The sequence below is a fragment of the Eupeodes corollae genome, chromosome 2, assembly GCF_945859685.1.
Source record: "Eupeodes corollae chromosome 2, idEupCoro1.1, whole genome shotgun sequence".
Lineage (NCBI taxonomy): Eukaryota > Metazoa > Arthropoda > Insecta > Diptera > Syrphidae > Eupeodes > Eupeodes corollae.
Window position 1 is genome coordinate 97,019,533 of NC_079148.1, and position 14,552 is coordinate 97,034,084.

At 32.2% G+C, this 14,552-nt stretch overlaps 1 protein-coding gene across 1 annotated transcript in view; it reads left to right on the forward strand.

Annotated features, from left to right (window-relative positions):
* The window catches only part of LOC129948374 (uncharacterized), a 52,075-nt gene continuing 37,523 nt past the window's right edge, over positions 1–14,552 (forward strand). Inside the window, exon 1 of the mRNA XM_056059349.1 lies at positions 1–539. Within this exon, the coding sequence (XP_055915324.1) occupies positions 501–539 (39 nt within the window). The 5' untranslated portion in view covers positions 1–500. The remainder of the gene's footprint in view (positions 540–14,552) is intronic.

The following is a 14,552-nucleotide window of genomic DNA, read 5'->3' on the forward strand; positions in this document are numbered from 1 at the left end:
TTTCTCTAGCAATTTAGATATTTCCTAACGAAATTGTAAATTAAACATTTTAAAGTTAAATTTGCTGCTGGTTAAAATAAACGTACAACGTAAACGCACGAAAAACAAATACAAAAATTATTGAGAAATTTCTCCAAATTAAATCAAAAGTAATATTTGATTGTCTATTAACGAAGAAGTGCTTGGTGTGAAAATTTGTAATAATTAATAAAAAGTGAATTTTTTAACAAAAGCATTACGACCTGCGACTAAATAATTCGATACAACTTGGAATAAGTTAAAGTTAAATACCTACCTCTTGTATTCACATACATATTTCTATCGCCACTTGAAATTGAAACAATCAAATCAAATAACTTAAAAAGTACATATAGATAGTGAAAAGTTGACTGTACTTGGTGTTAAGTTCACAAAAGTGCAGTGTTATAAAGTTTATCCATAAATTTAAATAATTTAATTCGAAAGAAAGTGTTCAATTGGTTTAATTTTGGAAGTGCAGAATGTCGAATGAATTTCCAACGATGAGAGATGGAATACAGGTAAGCCCCTAAGGTTTCATAGTTTTTGTTTTTGTTGAATTATTAATGTTTTTTTTTTTGTAAGTTCAATGAATTCCTAAAAAGCTAAGTTGAAAACAAAATGTCGTTTGTGAAAATATTCATAATGGCTAATATTTGATTAACCAACTAGTTTTTGTTGTTTTTATGATAATTGGCTCCAAGTCTCACAATGTCAAGGGAAGATTAATTTTGCGCCAAGTTGCTAAGTAAAAACTTGTATTTTGTAAGGGAGCAATGTAGAAACCTATAAGAGGAGTACGAGATGCAACCAGCTTGCAGGTGCAATATTATTTCTTCTGAAATCAAATTAACGTGGTTTGTGTTTGGAGTGCTGACGATGACGTCAGCGAGGGTCTCGGTCATTTGTATATCGTGTGTAGTATGAGGTGACCAGAATGGGAAACAGGTGGTGATAATAAGTTTCAAAATTCATTTAAAAAAAGGTTTCAATACAAAATAGTTTCTATTTACTTTAGTTAATAGCTAATGCAAGACATTTTACATTCTAATTACCTACATTTAAACCTTTTCTTTGTAAAGTTTTGAATAAACAATTAAAATCAAATACGATTTGGTTCGTATGGTTTATGGTATTTTAATCTAAATTCGTATTTTAAATATTCAAAAAATTCAAATAGAAAGAAAATTAAATTAATTTCTTAAGTAAAGGCTCCTGGTCATTCTACCTACAGTGTTGGACAATAATTAAGCACACTTGAAGAAGATAAAAAATATCGTTATAGGTATTACTTGTATAAGTTTTGTTCTTAAAAACTAAAAACTGTTAGGTACTCTAAATAAATACATTTGTTTTCGTTTTGAGAAAACGGCATACGTTTGTAATTCAAACTATTTTCAGCTGGTCATACATTTTGCACATTTTAGTCCTAATACATTTTTTAATTCGTTTAGTTGAACATAAGTGCACTTTTCGATGTAATCCGGTATTTGCTAATATCAACTTAGTAAATAAATCAAAATGTACTTAAATAGTCATGGCAAAATGACAATGGTGCTCAGAAGATAAACGAAAAATAATTTTGCAGTGGAAAGACAAGGGAAGGACAGTTTCTGGCATATCCAAGATCCAGAAAACTGGATCTATTATCCGTAAAACGATAATCGTTAGACGATAGTCTCACTTCACGTAAGACGATAATCGTCAAAGTGATATCGTCAAAACGATAGCATTTGCACGATAGCTAAGTAGGTATCGTCTGCTATTAATTTCCATTGATAAATAAGCAAATTGAAGTAAAAAAGTTTCGGTGTAGTTTAGTTTTGTTACAAAATGAAAGTAAAAACTCAAAAAATACAATAAATTCGATAACAAAAAAAAATTAATTGATGAATGGGACCTTCTATCTATTCTAACAAATATGTAAGCATTTTTTTTTATATATTTAAACTTTGGGGCGGAGGGACATTGGTATATTCGACAGGCAACAACAAATATTTTTGAAGCCAAGTTATGTGGATATGGATAAAATGGAGTCTTCACTTCCTTCCCTTAGACAAAATTGGGTTGTTTACTGCAGCTAATTGAACAAAATGTTTGATATTATAGTTTATTCTTCGGCAGCTAAAAATAAAACACAAAAAGTGACATCACAAAATAGTTAGCATGTTTAATAACAATACATATTTTGCAAATTTTCAAAATTTCCTATAGAGAAAAACCAAGTTTAATAACATTTTCAAGTTATTGAACAAGCTTCATTCATCATTCGTTGAGTTCATTTTGACATTTTGAATATACTCAACGAACGTATACTGAAAACGATTGAACGCGACGATAGGGATTAATGGCTGAAACACATACACGCTTCGTCTGCGTTACGTTAGGCCTTGTTGTGATAGCATGCATTGAATTCCTATGGCTGAACTCGTAAACGTCAGGCGAAGACGAAGCTGAAGCGTGTTTGTGATTCAGCCATAAGTTACGTGAAGCAAATTATTGACGATATCGTTAATGATAATCGTTTTGACGATTATCGTTTTGAAAATTATGGAATGACTTCCCTGGTTTACAATACGCTTCGGCATTTTGAAGAATTTGGAACCGTTCAAAACATGGAGCAATGTCCTCGTAAAAGGAATACCACAGCAAAAGAAGGCAAAGTAATTTATCGTATGTTAGCCCAGGATCCGTTACAGAGCTCCAGTTGCATCCGCAACGAACTGAAAGAAAATTATGATGTAAATATATCGTCAAGGACGGTACAACGACGGCCGATTAAATAAAAAAGCCAGATTGGAGTTTGCAAAAACCTATTTGAACAAACCACTCAGTTTTTGGAAAAACGTGCTTTGGAGCGACGAATCAAAATTCTGTCGGTTTGGTTTAGATGGCAAAAAGTATGTATGGCGTCCACAGAATATGCAACCCCATCCTCGATATACTGTCACAAACATGGTGGTGGGAATGCTATGGTCTGGGCTGCATTTTTCTGGCACGGTGTTGGTCCTTTAGTAAAATTTGACAAAAAAAAATGGACCAACAGGTGTACAAAAGTATCCTGGTACACCATATGATTCCATTTTTAGAAGTAAATTTACCACTTCTATGGAAATTTATGCATGATATTGACCTTAAGCACACATTACAACTTGTGAAGAATTGCTTAGAGGTCAATAAAGTCGAACATTTGTGGAATAATGTGGAATATCAAATCGAAAAATGGAAGTCGAAAAATTTGCAAGAATTATGGCAGTTTATTCAAGATACATGGTATAGCATTCCAAGGCAACGATATGTGGCTTTGATTGAAAGTTTGCCTAGAATAAAAAACAAAGCATTTCCTACCAAATACTGAATCCTCCATAATGATAAGTTGCATACATTAAAAATCAACCATCTAAAACTTAAAGTGTGCTAAACAAATATCCAGATAAAAGAAGTTGTTTTAACAAATTTTTCAATTCCTATTTTACAAGTATAACTTGTACAATGTTCTTTTCGGTAAAAAAATCCGACACATATCCCACCATATTGCTTATAAATAAAATAAACTTGCAGCTTTCAGTCAGTGCAGCAAAAACTTTTAAATACAAGATTTTTCATATCATCAAATAAGTGTGCTAAATTCTTGTCCACCACTGTATGTACAATTTCTGTTTTAATTACATATAATTATTTTTACTGTTCAAATATTTAATTTATAATAGGCACGTATTAAATAATTATTTTAACGTTTGTTGTTTATAATAGCTAAGCTAAAATTACTTTTAAAACCAAAAATACTTTGTTTATTTTATTGTTGTTTAATTAACTGTTAAATAAAAATAATTGTGAAATTGTTATCACATTTATAACAAAATCTTTATCATAAATTACTGATACCTTAAATACCTTTAAATTTTTGCTATAGGACGGGCAGGAATCATTGGCTCAAAACGTGCACAAATTTTGTTCCAAATGAATACATACAGTTATGGACAGAGAAATATCACATTGTTTGTTTATTTTCAAAACATTATTTAGTTTTTTTATTGATAAATAAAATAACTTAATATTTGTATATACAGTAAAAAAAGCAAGTTCAAATTACCTTCGTAGTTATTTGGAAAATCAAAACAATTTTGTGATGACATACAGTACTGTGCAAAATATTTGCAACTAGAATTTCCAATATTTTCCATTAAGAAAAAATTGTTAAGAAAATCAAACAACAAAATTCTTTCTTGTTTCTAAAATTTTTGGATATTGCGTTATAATTGTTGGAAAAAAAATTAACACCCCTTAAACTAAAAATTAATAACTAAATACTTTAGTAGTTGGTAAAATTGCTGTGCAAAACATTTGCAACTTAGATCTCACAACGAAATTTCAAAACTATTTTATTACTTCAAGGCAAGGAAATATTAAAATTTAATTGTATACCCTGTATTTTTTATAACGGCTGTATATACCCTGAAGCTATAAGGTAATTAAAACCCGTTTTTGGAATGTCATTCCACTGTCTCTGAATTCCAGCGAATAGGTCACTTTTGTGCTTAACAATGTTGGGCCCAATTCTCCTCTTCACAATTACCCACAGGTTCTCTATTTGGTTTAGGTCTGGGGACTCAATCTTTTTTTTCTGTAATCCACTTTGTGGCCAACTTCGAAATTATGTTAAGGATCATTGTCGTGTTGTAACGTCCATTTTCCAATGATAATGAAGCAGCATGGAGTCCTCCACTTATCGGATTGGCCCGATTCCTTTGCCAGAGAAGGAGCCCTTCCTTTGACCGTCCCTTTAGTGTATTTTCAATTTAGCCTCTCACTTCTTAGCCTCCTGACATGTTGTTTTCTACCCAATCCGTGCATATTGAACTTTGATTTGTCAGAAAAAAATACCCTTTCCTATTTTTGGGCACTCCCATTGAGATAAGTTTTCACATTTAAAAAAAAAAAAATCTCTTTTTCTATCTGAAAACTACGAAATCCGGCCTGCAGTGTTCGGCGTCTGATAGTTGATGGGTCATTGGGTACCAAAGTTCAATGTTTGCTTCTCTGGATGATGTTGTGGGGTTTCTTCGGAAGAAATTTGTTATTTTTCAATCATCTTTTGCTGTGGTGTTTAGGCCTTCTTCCTCTGTGATGGGAAAACACCTTTCCACTTTTGATGATTTTAGAAATAGTTGATTTGTGAATGGAATATTTTTTTAGATCAGATATTTCTTTGAAATTTATTTTTTGTGATGCTCCTTTTTTTAAAATCACTCAGAATTCTGGATTATATATCCGATAAATATTTGTTTCCCGACATTTTTTTAAAACAGAATAATTTTATTTTCAACTTAAAAATCTTATTTAAAAAAAAAAACATTTTATCGATAAAAGTCCCGGGTAAAACTTACTAAAGATATCAAGCTAAAGGAAAAGTTGCAAATGTTTAACGCAGCTGAAATCATTATTGTTTTTGTAAAAGCAGTGCATTTGTAGAATTTGCATTTTGATCAGTCCCTTAAGATAATGAACAGTAAGGTGGTATACAGTCTCTGGCCCTGGTTTGATTGGAACAACTTTTATATACAGTCATGGAAAAAATAATAGAAACGACTTGTTTTGTTGGTAATGTTTAAATTTTCTTCGTGGAAATGCATTATTTTTTTAATGTTACATTTTTTATTTAAAGTATATTGAAGTACGCTTTCAATAATAGAGAAAAAAAAATTTGATTCAAAATTCAAATAACAAAAAATTAACTCAATTTATTTCCATTGGAAAAAAAAATAGAAACAATAGACTTAAAACTAATTAACACAATTTTTCTTAAACTTAAACAATAAAATATAATTTTTTTTAATATTTTGTTGTACCACCACGATTTTTTAGTACTTCGGTGCACCTGCGACCCATGGAGTCCACTAACTTGGCACAAGTGAAGGGCTCAATGGAGTACCACTCTTCTTGCACTTTTTCCCACAGCTCGTCTTTATTTTTGGATTTAAATCCACCAAGTCTCTTTTTTAATATTCCCCACAGATTCTCTATGGGATTTAAGTCCGGGGATTGTGACGGCCATTCCATTAGATGGACTTTGTTGTCCTTGAACCACTGTTTTGCGAGTCGGGATGAGTGTTTGGGGTCATTGTCCTGCATATACTCCCACACTAACGGCATATTTTCTTCGGCAAATGGCAACATTATATTTTTAAGGATATCAACGTAACCTGTGGCCGTCAAAACATCCTTAATCCAATAAATTGGTCCCACACCTGAAGCCAAAAAACATCCCCAAAGCATAATGTTGCCACCGCCATGCTTAACAGTCTTTATCGTGTGTTTGGGATCGTATGCGGTGTTCTTGGGACGCCTTACCTTTGGTTTTCCATCGGATCCAAATAAATTTATCTTTGTCTCATCTGACCACAAGACATTTTTCCAATTTGGCCGCATTGAATTCGCCTTCGCAAAAGTGATTCGATTTTTAATATTTTTTTGGCTGAGCAGTGGAACTTTCCTTGCAGAGTGCGCCCTCAAGTCCATTTCTATAAGCCTATTTCTAATCGTCCGGCTTGTGACTGGAGCATTTAACTCCTTCCTAAGGTCCTCCGACGATAAAAATGGATTCCTCTTCGATTCTCGTACCAATAAGGCATCGAACCTTTTGGAGGTTGCCCGCTTTCTGCCGCGCTGCTCCTGTTGTTGTTCAAAATTAATGGCGGTAAATACTTTCTTTTTTGAACAATTCATTAGGCCTGCAATTTCCGCCATTGATTTGCTTCATTTTTGAGATTTTTCATCAACTCTCGTTCTTCGTTTGAGCAATGTAACCCGCGGCCCATGCTGAAAGTGTTAATAACAATTAGAAAACAAATTTCGCGATAAATGCTATTTTGACCCTTTTGTTTTCTCAAATAACCAAATTAAATCACCTTATTTTAGATTTCAACACTTTTTATTCACGAATTTTTCTTAAACAAAAAAGCGTTTCTATTTTTTTTCCAGCACAAACACGAGGTCGTTAAACAAATGACCATAAAGAATTATTTATTGCAACGAAATGTGCTTAAAAGTGATAGCATAATAAAGTACCGTTTTCGATCGATCATATACAGTGGGGCACATGAGTTAATATTTCCTGCAAAAACAATGATGTGGCTAGATCAGTAAAAATAAAATTCGTTTCTATTATTTTTTCCATCACTGTACATATATGTAGGTATATTCATTTTTTTGATAGGCGGTGATAGTTGCAATTGAAGCCTTCAGATGAAGAAGGGGTTAAGTGACATTAGTGAAGTTTTGAGATATAAGAGTTCAAAGTTTCTTGTTTAGAACTTTTTTTGGGCTTACAACTGAAACTTTATAATAAGGAAGAAAAATAAAACACATAACAATCTTTTAAAATATAAGGACTTCATTCAATAAAAATAGCTTTAAGATACATTTTTTTGATAACATTGCTCAAAAAGTGCAGTTAACTCCTTCTTCCACACATTTTTTTTTAAATTTATTTCAAAGGAATAACAAAGGGGTTAAGTGACATTTTTAGTTCTTTTTGTTTGTTTTTTTTTTTTTGTTTTCTACTAAGGCTGAAGATTCTGATAGTGCTTTTTCATAGAACCATTGATGCTCAAGTGGAATAAACTGCATTTGTTCTTTTAAATTTTTAATTTTTTCAACTGAGAGTGTTTTGGTTTTTTTTTTTCTCTAGGAAAAAAGTCTTGGGTTCTGTCTGGAATTTGTTTTGATTTTGCTATCAAAACTTCTGTGAATGATGCATCTTCATCATAACATTCTTTGTAGGAATATGAGCCGTATTTAGTAACACGTATCCATTTGACACTGTCCCTAAAGTTGATTTTTTCGTTCAAAATGTTTTTTGTTACGTTGCGGACATTAAGCTTATCCTGCAAAGCACTGCAAAGCAGCTAGCGAACGGAAATGGTTTTCCATATTAACAACAATAGTATTTTTCTTACCAGCGCTTCTAATGATTTCCCTGTATTGTTCGGCGGTATATATGGTTTCGTTTTTCCTCAACTCCTTCTCAATTCTTCCAAAATCTCGATCACATTTGTCTCATATAAAAAGCTTTTGAAGTTGTGAGTTTAGGCAACGGCATGGTTTGTTGTAGGTCGAAAGTAATATGAAGAACATTTGCATCGGATCGAGCTTTTTCGCGATCAATTTTCTGATTTTCGAATGCTGACTTATAGCTTATTCGATGTTTTGCCGAGCTTTTACCAGAATCGCATGTGCTGCAAGTATCACTTCTAGGGAGGCGGAAAGACAGATTGAATTGCGTATTAAAAATGGTCCTGTAATAAGACTCGTTTACCAAAAATTCCGCAGTTTTGTCTTCTTGAGTGCATTTTTCAAGGTAGAGGTTATACATTTTGGAAATATTCAGCAATGGCGAAAGATATAGTTTTTATTTCGAGAGTAATGGGATTCTTCAGCTGGGAATTGACTTATGTGCTGAGATACAAAAGCTTCTACTTCACTTGGAGTTTTATTTGGGCGGCTTAAGTGCTTACCTCTTTTATCCAAAGATGGTGCAAACTCACAGCTTTTAATCTTACCTTGGATTACGTCAAGTTTTTTCTTTCCAATCTGGTAAAGCGAACACATAGCAGTTTTACATACTCTTACTATTTTTCCACCAACAATAACATTATATTCAAATGAAAACTGTCTCTCCTTACTATAATTTACTTTTTTGCTCAAACAAATTTTTTTTTATCATAAATTATTTGCATTATGGTGGTAAATGTGCATTTAACTCCTTCATGCTAAAAATCATTGTCTCTTTTTTATTTCTCTCAGTAGCATGAAGGGGGTATTTAGGTATTTAACTCCTTCATGCAAACAAAAATATTTTCAATTTGGATTTTTCAGTGCGTAAAGGGGTTAAGTGATTTTAACTCCTTCTTCTACTAATATCTTGCACTTTTGTGATGCATTTACCTCCTTTACACCATTTTTTGTAAGGCTATATTGGAAACTAGAGATCGTAGAAAGACGCAAATGACACAGAAATTTAAGTTTTCATTTACCTTCTTCGTTGGTGCAAAAAACCAGAAAAATTCAAAAATGTCACTTACCCCCTTCTTCATTTGAACGCTTCAATTGTTTTGCACAGTACTGTAGTTTTTTTCTCCTGTAAGAAACTAGAATTTATTTTGTTGATCGACCAAAATGTGTCAACGTTGTCTCACATTGTCGAGGTAAACTTTGCACCTACTCAAGGGGTGTAATACAACGCTCCTTAAATTCCAATCCAAAGTTGGTTTGAATTTTTACTGCCGGATCTTGACCTTTACATCATTCCATAGATTTTCTATAGGGTTAAGATCAGGAATTTGCGCCGGCCATGTCAAAACGTTTATGGTTTTATTGGTAACCCAATCCTTCACAATTTATGCTGCATGTTTTGGGTCATTATCATGCATAAAAATTCGGTTAACTGGTATGGACTCAAATGTAAATGGTTCCATATTGTTTCTCAATATGTTTAAATGTGAAAATTTATCCATCGTACCATTTATTCTCCTCCTCCGTGTTTGACCGTTTTAAAAGTATACTTTGGATTGTAGGCTTGACCTCTAGACCGATGTTTAATTCTATTACCGTCAGCTCCGATGCGGTTTTTCTAAGTTTTATTGGTCCATAAAACTCTTTTCCAAAAGTGTACATCTTTACTTAGGTGGATTTTTAGCGAATGCCTCTCAACACTCGTAGAAGTTTTTTGAAAAGGGGGCTTTCGAATTGTATTTTTACTTTTAACTGAGGGTTAGCTTTAACCGAATTAATTGCATTGTACACCATTATTCTTAAACATTTCAATAATTGTGAAATTTGAGTTAGAGTCTTACCTTGATAACTAGATCAAAGATCAAACACCTTTTCTCCGGCGAACAATGTAAGTTTTAGCTAATGGCGGATCCACGGGAGGGGGGTCATAGAGCACATGACGCCCCCTGAGAGATAATTTATTTGTTTTTTCGAAGGAATTCCCTTTAATTCAAAACTAAATAAGTTGCGTTAATGCACATGACCCCCATTATATTTTAAATTATTACTTTCTTGCATATGAAAACAAAATTTTGTAGTTTACTTCCTTAAACTTTGTTGCTAAAAGTACTACTTTTCACTGAAGATTGGACCATGATCATAATATAAATCGGATATTCAGCCCTATTCCAAAAACACAGCACAAATTTTTCAACATTTGACCAATGGACGATCCAGGGGGGGTCATATGAGCCATAATATTATATAGCTTATACAGTTAAGTTTTATAAATAAAGATTTCATCTAAAGATTTGTTAGTAATTTAAAGATATTCGCCATAAAGTGGTTTGCTGTCAAAAACAACTAAAACTTTTGTTTTTACTCAATTTAGAATTTGAAAAAACTTTAGTCATACTTTAAATTATTTTCAAAAACATTGTTTTGAAAAAGAGTAAATATTCAAGTTCTTAAAAAGAAACCTTGAATAATAGATCATCAATGATTAAAAATGTATTTTTTTTTATTAAAAAAAAAAATACTAATTTTGTTTACGAAACTCGATATCTCAGAAAGGGGACAATATTTTTTCCATATCTATTGGCATAAAAGCATTAAAACGTGTAATTTGTGAGGGCTACAAAAACTTTTCTTCCCAACTTATTTGTTTAGCTACCTAACTTTGTTTTAATTTAATTTTTTTGCGAAATTGTGTACTTAAATACAACTATTTTCTTAAATTCAAGAACAAAACATTTGTATCTCTACAATTTGTAAGTTTTGTTGACGCCTTTAAGATCAAAATACGAATAAGCAGATTGATAACGATAGTAATAAGAGACTCCCGGAAATTGAGTTCAAAAAAACTTCGTTAAAAAAAAACCGACATACATATCAGATCCTCGATAAATTTGTTAACTTTAGTATGTTTGCATTAATAGAAATGAAAACAAGAAAAGTGTATTGTATTTTTGAAAAAAAAGCAACGTTTCAAAACAATTTCCTACATTTCTGCGCGAAATGCACCAAAAACTCTCTAAACTATTGTGTTTTAGCTCTTAAATATGGCATATTTAGAAAACTGTTATAATCTTGGAATGCTTTCTGTGTAGGGAGTCATCCAAATTAAATAGTTAGACCATACCTTGCTGGACAACATTGTTCTTAAATAATTTGATAACTAAAGTTGTCATTTTAGTAATTATTACATTTTGTTAGTCTCCTTGACAAAGCATTAAAGAACATTTTTAAGCGGTGAGTAAAAACTCATATGGGCATTTCCACAGTATTTTTAACTTTCATGTTACCGCAGTATATTAAGCCTTAGAAATGAAATTGGCACTTTCTAAGTGGATAGATTTTCGTATCATGACTTATTTCAATTATATAACCTACTTTTGACTTGATTGGATTAAAATTTTTAATTAAAATTAATAAAAAATAGGCTTAAATATTGCAAATTTCAAGCGTACCAGATGCAAATTTATTAAGTTTTATAAACAAAAAACATTTCAACGACCTTTGACCCAACTTAACATCATTAATTTATAATTATTTATAATATACACTGATAGAAAAACCTCGAAACAAAGGTGTGCTACCATTTAAAAAATAGTACAAAGCAATTAAACTAGAGTACCTCCGTTTTTACAAATATTAAAATCTGATCTTTTTCTCTATATAACTTTCTCAACGATCAATTCTGGTAGTATTTTATAGGCTTAAATTATTCTCTATCAATCAATAAATCAATTAAAATTTAATTGGATCATGTGCCTCTATTTAAAAATAAATATTGTCATTTTAAAGCTTAAAATTGAAAACGTGATTGGTATAGAATATATGTGATTTTTTTAGCGGCACACCTATCGATAAGATCTTACAGAAAAATAAATGATTGTGAATGATAATTTTACGAATAATCAATAGTAAGAAAAAGCCGTTGATCGAAATTTTTAAGTTTCAAAGTTTGTACGATCAAAATTTTGTATGAAATGAGGGTTTTTCATTGAATGTACACATGTCCACTGCACTGCACAGAACTGAAGATATTTATTAACGATGTTTCAAAATGAATCACGCAAGTATTTTCTTGTTATTTAGATGATAAACAACCAAGAAAATGTTTGTTTATAGATGTGCCTCAAAATAAAAAAAAAAATATTTCAATTGTTGAAAATGAAAGATTCTGTGGAAATGCCTATATAAGAGTGTGACCCCCCTGATGAAAAGTCTGGATCCGCCCTTGGTTTTAGCCCATATCATACTAATATTATAAATGTGGAAGTAACTGTGTGTCTGTCTGTTACTCAATCACGCCTTAACCACTGAACGATACTCGAGAAAGGACATAAGCCGCTTTTTCCCCCGGGGAAATGACGCATTCCTATGGGAAAATTGAAATGAAATTCGGTAAGGAGAAAGTTTGAGACTTAAGAACGGAAATGAGTTACTTTTGACCCCTTTTGACCTTATGAATTCTGTCAAATTGTCTTTAGCATAGATAACTTTAAAAGTAATGTCTATCCAAACCTGCATATAAATATGAGCAATCAGCTCATTAGCTCCAACTAATGAGATAGTTCGCCAGGTAAACGAACAAGGAGGGAGATATCGTCGTGTACCTCTCAGTAGACAACGTTATGGACACGGAGCAAGTTACATCATACCCCATGGAGTAGAATTATCAGGGGTACCTTCTCATAAGTTGAGATTGAAGGTTGGTGTTCAAGTCCTGTTACTGAGAAATCTTGACGCACCAAAGTTATGTAATAGTACACGGCTACAGATTACTCATCTAGGACGAAATATTATAAAAGTTATAATCATGACTAGAATAGCAAAAGGAAAAAATGTTTTAACTCCTCGCATTCCGATAATTTCAACCGATGAAAGCTGCATTTGCAATAACAATAAATAAAGCTCAGGGGAAAATGCTGAAAGTTGCAGGTTTACATTTGGAAAAAAAACTGTTTTTCCCATGGACAACTATATGTAGGGTGCTCACGAATCTCCAAACCACAAAATCTTTACGTTCTGGCCAAGGAAGGAAAAACAAAAAACATCGGGTATAATCTTTTTCATACTGCCCCCGTAGGAATTCTGAACTTTTTGTTCTTAAAAAAATGCTTACCTTATAGTTTGAAACGGAACAGTATTATATGTGCTATCATTGGTTTTCATCATTGAAAAAAAAAAATTACTGACAGAAATCTGTCATTGGAAGTCTGTAAAATTGAAATTGTTGAATATAATTGGAAGTATCTGCTGGTCAGGAAAAGTTTTAGTCGAAAATAAATGCACAACTAAACTTCTCTTTCTCAAAAAAAATCTTTGTTTGATCGATCGATCGATCCGTATATAAATTTCATTCATAATCAAAAATAAGCAATCAAATATCCATTCAAAACATTTTCAGGATTGATTTCAATGATAGCTATAATCAAACAAACAAAGTAAAATCTTATACTGCTAAAAGGAAGAACATATTGCATTAAAGCCATGGTTTACAAGCATAATTGATAAATGATTCTCTAAAACTTGGTATTCCAACGTTGCATATAACAAATGTAAACATAAAGTGCAAAATTTATTCCCAATTATTTAAACTGATAAAATGGAAAAGAAAAGAACTTAAATATTGAAAAAAAATAATCATTGTTTTTGAACAAGCAGGGGAAACTGCTTTATGGGAGCAAGCCATAGAAAACGCTGTCACAGTTGTACTGTCAAAATGTTGCCCGTTCCCCATTCAATTGGGTGCCTAGTGGACTGGTAGAGAATACAATAAAAATGTAAGTTTTGTATTTTGTATTAGTACTTATGAGCTTCCCCTGTTTCCTCTGAAAAAGCATACCTTACTACATGAGATTCACTAAGGATATACACTGCCCGACAACCGTGTAAATGCAAATAACTTGGAACGAATAATATTTTTTTTTCCATTCTCCTTTTTTACCCTTTCTCTAAAAAAACTAGAGTTTTGGAAATGAACCGTCAAATGTGACAAAAATTAATGTTTTTCTTTTGTGCGACAGCCGATTAGCACCTCTACGCTTTTCTAATAATTTTAACATGTAAGTAGTCGTAATTTTCTTTTTTAAGTTATTATTAATTTATTTTGAATAATCTTTAATTAAATTTAGTAAAAATGGGGACAGCAAAACCGTTAAATGAAGCCCAAAAGGTCCAACTTAAAGGCTTATAGTGAGTGTGGCCAATCAATGAATCAAGTTTAAACAAAAAATTAACCGCAGCTGCAAAGTTATTCTCTCATTCTTACGAAATGAGCATCAGCTGACATGGGAATTATATTGAGGCACGCTTCCAATTCACACGATTCTACAGCCAAGATTAAAGAAAAAACCGGTGTAAGAGCAAGTAGTGTGTGTGACTCTGCAAAGCATTATACCCAATGCTAAACATTTAAAGCGTCTCATGAAATAAACGCCTGAAACAACGCCTCGATTTCTGCAGAGCGCATATGTCCTGGACGAAGGAGTGGCAGCTTGTTGTTTTGAGGTTCCCGATGGTTATGCTTACTA